Source organism: Pongo pygmaeus, chromosome 15 (assembly GCF_028885625.2).
Source record: "Pongo pygmaeus isolate AG05252 chromosome 15, NHGRI_mPonPyg2-v2.0_pri, whole genome shotgun sequence".
Lineage (NCBI taxonomy): Eukaryota > Metazoa > Chordata > Mammalia > Primates > Hominidae > Pongo > Pongo pygmaeus.
Window position 1 is genome coordinate 29,775,957 of NC_072388.2, and position 6,011 is coordinate 29,781,967.

The window sequence follows — 6,011 nt, forward strand, 5'->3', positions numbered from 1 at the left end:
AATGAGTCGAAATAATCATAGGTCCAGCACAGTGGCTCATGCCTATAACCCCAACACTTTGGGAGGTCGAGGTGGGCGGATCACTTGGCACCAGGAGTTTGGGACCAGACTGGCCAATATGGTGAAACCCCATCTCTACTAAAAATACAATTAGCTGGGCATGGCTGGGTGCGGTGGCTCATGCCTGTAATCCCAGCAGTTTGGGAGGCCGAGGTGGGAGGATCATGAGGTCAGGAGATTGAGACCATCCTGGCTAACATGGTGAAACCCTGTCTCTACTTAAAATACAAAAAATTAGCCAGGCGTGGTGGCAGGCGCCTGTAGTCCCAGCTACTCAGGTGCCTGAGGCAGGAGAATGGCTTGAACCCGGAAGGCGGAGCTTGCAGTGAGCTGAGATCGCACCACTGCACTCTAGCCTGGGTGACAGAGCGAGACTCCGTCTCAAAAAAAATAATAATAATAATTAGCTGGGCATGGTAGTGTACACCTGTAGTCCCAGCTACTTGGGAGGCTGAGGCACAAGAATCACTTGAACCTGGGAGGTGGAGTTTGCTGTGAACCTAGATTGCACACTGAACTCCAGCCTGGACGACAGAGTGAGACTTTGCCTCAAAAAAAAGAAAAGAAAAGAATCACATTTGCAGCATGATCTTGCAAATTGCTTGTTTTCTTGCAGCCCTTTTATTGCTCAGAGATCTAACTATAGTACAGCCTAGTTATCTCTCTAATATAGGGACTATAGCATACAAAAGCAGAAGGTATATCTCTATTGGTATAATTGACCAAGTGCATGTTTGCTTAAGAATCTAGAATTTAAATTTAGGCTCTGAGTTTAGGTTTTGTGTCCTTTCTGCAGAAGAATCCTCACTAAATGTTGACTCAAAAAGAGCAAGAATGGACTTCTTGAAGACCTTTTTGAAGTTCTCCCCAACAAATAAGTAGAGTGTGGGAGAAAAGATAGTATTGAAAGAAGTGGTTAGCACTGTAAGTATCAAAGTCAACTCTAAAAGTAGTGACTGGTTCTTAGTGAGAAGTAAGCCCTGGTGTATATGGTAGGGCATCCAACACACAAAGAAAGAGATAATGGCAGTCATCATAACTTTGAAGGGCTTGCTGGATTTAAACAGGCCCCTCTCTTTCACCTTGCTGGCTACTCTTTCATAACAAAAGATGATGATGAAGAAAGGCAGAAGAAAGCCCAGCAAGAAGCGGCTGATGAAACAAGCCACATGAATCCACTGCCTTAATGCTTGCATCTCCTTGCTTTCCCAGTTAGTAGACACAGCATAGTTATTTTGGCAAGTCACCTTTCCTTTACGGTCTTGATGTGTCTCTCTGAAAATCAAATAGGGGATGCTGAGGGCAGCGGCTGAGATCCAGACTCCCAGGACAATGCTAGAAGCCCAGCATGGGGTTCGGTGCTGCTGGGACCACACTGGGTGCAGAGTGAGAAGGTAACGATCAAGACCGATGGCCGAAAGGAAGAAAACAGAGGTGAACATCCCCAGAGACAAAGTGCCATTGAAGACCTTGCACAAGGCAGTTCCAAAGTTCCAGTGATTGTCTTGAAGTTGGGAGGTGGCCATAAATGGCAGAATCATTGTTGAAATAAAATATGAGAGAATGAGATGAAAAAATAAGAGAGTATTGACAGTCTGTTTCATCTTGAATCTTAGCACCCATAGATAGAGGCCATTGGTGATGGTACCAATTATAGATGAAATGTACAAAGAAAGGGCAATAATCATTTTTGATGCAGGAGCTAGAAACTGAGTGTTGTTTCTTACTAAAGTAGAGGCATTGATCAGGTAATCAGTAGAGTTGATCAGATCCATAATGACCTGTGGAGTGAGAAACAGTGAAAATAACAACAAGAAAAAGCAAAAGAAAAGGTTAAATGTTAAAATTTAAAGAGTAATTTTTTACATAGTGATACTTCTAGTCCAAATGATAATATTTTAACAGCAGTAAGCAAAATATTTCTGCAAATCAAATATTTTTCTAAGGTCTATACTTTTATATTTTAATGAGAAATTAAGATCAGATGAATCTGAGCATCAAAAATAGAAATATATGGATGAAATGAAATAAATGTGAAAAAGAAGTAAATATTGGGACATTTTGACAATTGTTCAATAATTAGGTAGTTAAAAATCTATTTTTTTTTTCTGAGATAGGATCTCACTCTGTCATCCAGGCTGGAGTGCAGTGGAGTGATTACAGCTCACTCAGCCTCAACCTCCTGGGCTCACGGACTCCTCCTGTCTCAGCCTCCCAAGGAGTTGAGACTACAGGTGCACACTACCAGGCCGGATAATTTTTTTGTTTGTTTGTTTTGTAGAGATGGGGTCTCACTATGTTGCCCAGCCTGGTCTTGAACTTTTGGACTCAAGCGATTCTCCCACTTGGCCTCGCAAAGTGTTGGGATGACAGGTGTGAGGCACTGCGTGTGGCCAAAAATCTTCTACTTGGACGTTAACCAGAAGTCTGACACTTTTTGATGGGCGAAACTTCTTGAATAAGGCAATGTAGAATGGGTCTTATTTGACTTGTGAGGGCAAAAGTAGCTAATGAAATGAACTTGAATAACAAAAATAATAGCAATGTTGCAAATTAGTAGTTATGGGTTTTATAATTAGATTTCTCTCATGAGCTAATTATATATAGTAAATACTATTATCTAGTATTCTAATACTCAGCACATAACAGTAATAACTAATATTCATATGGGAGCTGTAAGCCACCACAAGATTGTGAAGTACCTTCAGAATCATCAACAAAAGAGGGAAGTGTATTGTAAGATGTAGTAATTTTTTTTTTTTTTGAGTCAGAGTCTTGCTTTGTCATGCAGGCTGGAGTGCAGTAGCATGATCTTGGCTTACTGCAACCTCTGCCTCCTGGGTTCAAACTATTCTCCTGTCTCAGCCTCCTGAGTAGCTGGGATTACAGACACTCGCCACCACGCCCGGTGAATTTTTGTATTTTTGGTAGAGACAGGGTTTCCCCATGTTGGCCAGGCTGGTCTCAAACTCCTGACTTCAGGTAATCCATCCACCTTGGCCTCCTAAAGTGCTGGGATTACAGGCGTGAGCCACTGCACCTGGCCAAATGTAGTAATATTAATAGTTCATTCTTGAGGAGGGGACAAAAAGGAGAAAAGTCACCAAACTCATATTTATCCAATATTTGTGGTATGCCAGGAACTTTCTATAAAAATCATTTCTGGCCGGGCGCGGTGGCTCATGTCTGTAATTCCAGCACTTTGGGAGGCCGAGGCGGGCGGATCACAAGGTCAGGAGATCGAGATCATCCTGGCCAACATGGTTAAACCCCGTCTCTACTAAAAGTATAAAAATTAGCTGGGTGTGGTGGCGCATGCTTGTAGTCCCAGCTACTCGGGAGGCTGAGGCAGGACAATCACTTGAACCCGGGAAGCAGAGGTTGCAGTGAGCCGAACCGAGATGTTGCCACTGCATTCCAGCCTGGTGACAGAGCGAGAGACTCCGTCTCAAAAAAAAAAAAAAAAAAAAAAAATCTGTTTTTCCTTGCAAAGCCTGTGAAGCAAATCTTTAAACAGAGGGGAAAGTGAGGCTTTGTAGGGTTACATGTCTTATCCATCAATATTTCCCACCATGCCTCCATTGTACCAGGTGGGAAACTCTACTACTGTTTTATGTTACTTCTTTGAAATTCGGTAATTCCTATGTAGTGTTTTTAATAATGCTCCATGAATCAGAGTGTTTGATTATCTAAAATATCCAATTTCTTGGATAATGGATCCCATGGTATCAAAAATATAAACCTGAGAATATTTTGGAAAATAGCTATTATAACAGAGTCATATCAGCAAATTGGTTTTAGATAAATTGGATAAAGCAATGGAAATTACTAATGATGCTTTTTTCCTCACTAAACAAAAACATTCTAAGAATATATACAGAGGAGTAAGATAATTGCTATTTATTTTATTTTTATTTATTTTTTAGAGACAGGGTCTCTCTCTGTCACCCAAGCTGGAGTGCAGTGGCACGATCCTAGCTCACTGCAGTGTGGAACTCCTGGGCTTCATCAATCCTCCCGCCTCAGACTCCAGATAGCTGGGATCACAGGTGTGCAGCACCACATTTGGCTAATTTTAAAATTCTTTGTAGAGAAAAGGGTCTTGCTGTGATGCCCAGGCTGGTCTTGAACTCCTGGCCTAAAGTGATCCTCCCACCTCAGCCTCCCAAAGTGCTAGGATTAGAGGCATGAGCTGCTGTGCCCAGCCATAAGTGCTATTTAAAAATTACAACTTCCTAAGTTAATTCTGCCTTCTAAGGGAGTTGCAAAATTTTTCTCTAAAGTAGAAAAATGATTCTTCATGAAAATACCTTAGTAGTCTTCTTAGGGAATAAAAAGTGGAGTCTGAAGCGTATGAAATGGACAGGCAATGGCAAATAAAAGAATGAGAACTTGAGAGAGAGGCTTTGTGAAGGCCCTGGGACCTTAAGAAGAGGGTGGAAGACGAGGATGATTTTAAGACAGGCAGCACAGAAAAAAACTCAGCGGGATGTTAGGAGCCCTAAAGAGGAGAAAGGGTCAATGAAGTATTCTGAGAAGCAGAAATGACACAGGGGATTTAAAAATAGGAATGTCTAATAATTATAATCTATTTGCTATTTTTTGATATGGTGTAGTGTCCCTTTTCCCCATTAACCCTCAGCTGTCTTGTGTTGGTGGTGGTTCTGGGGAATCAAAGTCTCTGTGGTGCTTTTATCCATGGAGTGTGTGTAGAGGTATGTCTGTGGTCAGTGTATGTGTATCTCAGTGTATTTGTGTGATCTCTGTGTATGTATGTGTCTGTGGTCTTCGTATGTTTTTCTGTGGAATGTGTGTATGTGTAGTGTTTGTGTGTTTGTGTGGTCTCTTTGTGTGTGTGCATATGAGAAACTAGATACCTGAATTATAGGAAAGATTTTTTTTTAATTGTGCATCTGAGCTCTAGAAGGACATCTGAAAGTAATGTAGAACATGGGCAAAATCATAGTAAAACTTTTCTGATCAATGTTGATAGTGATTCTGAATATCATATAAAATTTCCTAGGAATTCTGATTTATTGCACATAACCAGGAGATTTCTTCATCCTTAAACACCTTTAAAATGATTTTAAAGTACTTGAGAATAAATAAATGGGGCAGATCTCAGACTCTGGCATCCCACAGACCTGGGTTTGTATCCTACCTCTACCACTTACCAGCTCTGCAAGTTTAGATAACTCGTTGAGCCTTTTTCTCCTGCTAAGCCCCTCAGTTTTTTGTTTTTTTTTTTCAGACGGAGTCTCGCTCTGTCTCCCAGGCTGGAGTGCAATGGCGTGATCCTGGCTCACTGCAACCTCCGCCTCCTGGGTTCAAGCGATTCTCCTGCCTCAGCCTCCTTAGTAGCTGGGACTACAGGCACCTGCCACCATGCCTGGTTAAATTTTGTATTTTTAGTAGAGACGGGGTTTCACCATATTGGCTAGGCTGGTCTTGAACTCCTGACTTTGTGATCTGCCCGCCTCAGCCTCCCAAAGTGCTGGGATTACAGGCATGAGCCACTGTGCCCGGCCACAGGCGGCTTTCAGGAAGACCCCACCTCCACTTGGGAACACTGAGCTGCTGGCGCAGGGGAAGGCCACAGGAGCCTCGGGAAGCTGATGTCAATAAGCCTAGAGGGTCAATTCAGATGATAGCTCTAGGATAAACCTACTAGTCCAGAGAATCTTACCTTGGAGCTGTATCTTCATGCCAGATTGGTCTTGAGCAGGCCAAAGTGACTCTACACCATCAATTTCTCACTAGGAACAGAGTGAAGAAAATCAGTGACACTTTGCCTTCATTTCATATGTCTTTCTTCTTGCTGATGCTACTTCCCAAGCTTGAACTTGCTATTACTTAAATACTCAGTGAGGTCTTTTCCTCTTTTTGGTTCCTTTTTTTCTGTGGAATTTACTGCTATAGAGGTATAGAGAAATGAGTACTTCTTCAAGTCA

The 6,011-nt window shown here is 42.0% G+C and overlaps 1 protein-coding gene across 1 annotated transcript; it reads right to left on the minus strand.

Moving 5' to 3' along the window:
• Positions 1–806: 806 nt before the first annotated feature.
• On the minus strand, positions 807–5,795 carry GPR33 (G protein-coupled receptor 33). Its single transcript, XM_054449721.1, has 2 exons — positions 5,747–5,795; positions 807–1,841 (listed from the first exon to the last, which is right to left on the minus strand). Exon 2 carries the CDS (start codon positions 1,833–1,835, stop codon positions 807–809), a length of 1,029 nt encoding a protein of 342 aa, XP_054305696.1. The 5' UTR covers positions 1,836–1,841; positions 5,747–5,795.
• Between the last annotated feature and the right edge of the window lie 216 nt (positions 5,796–6,011).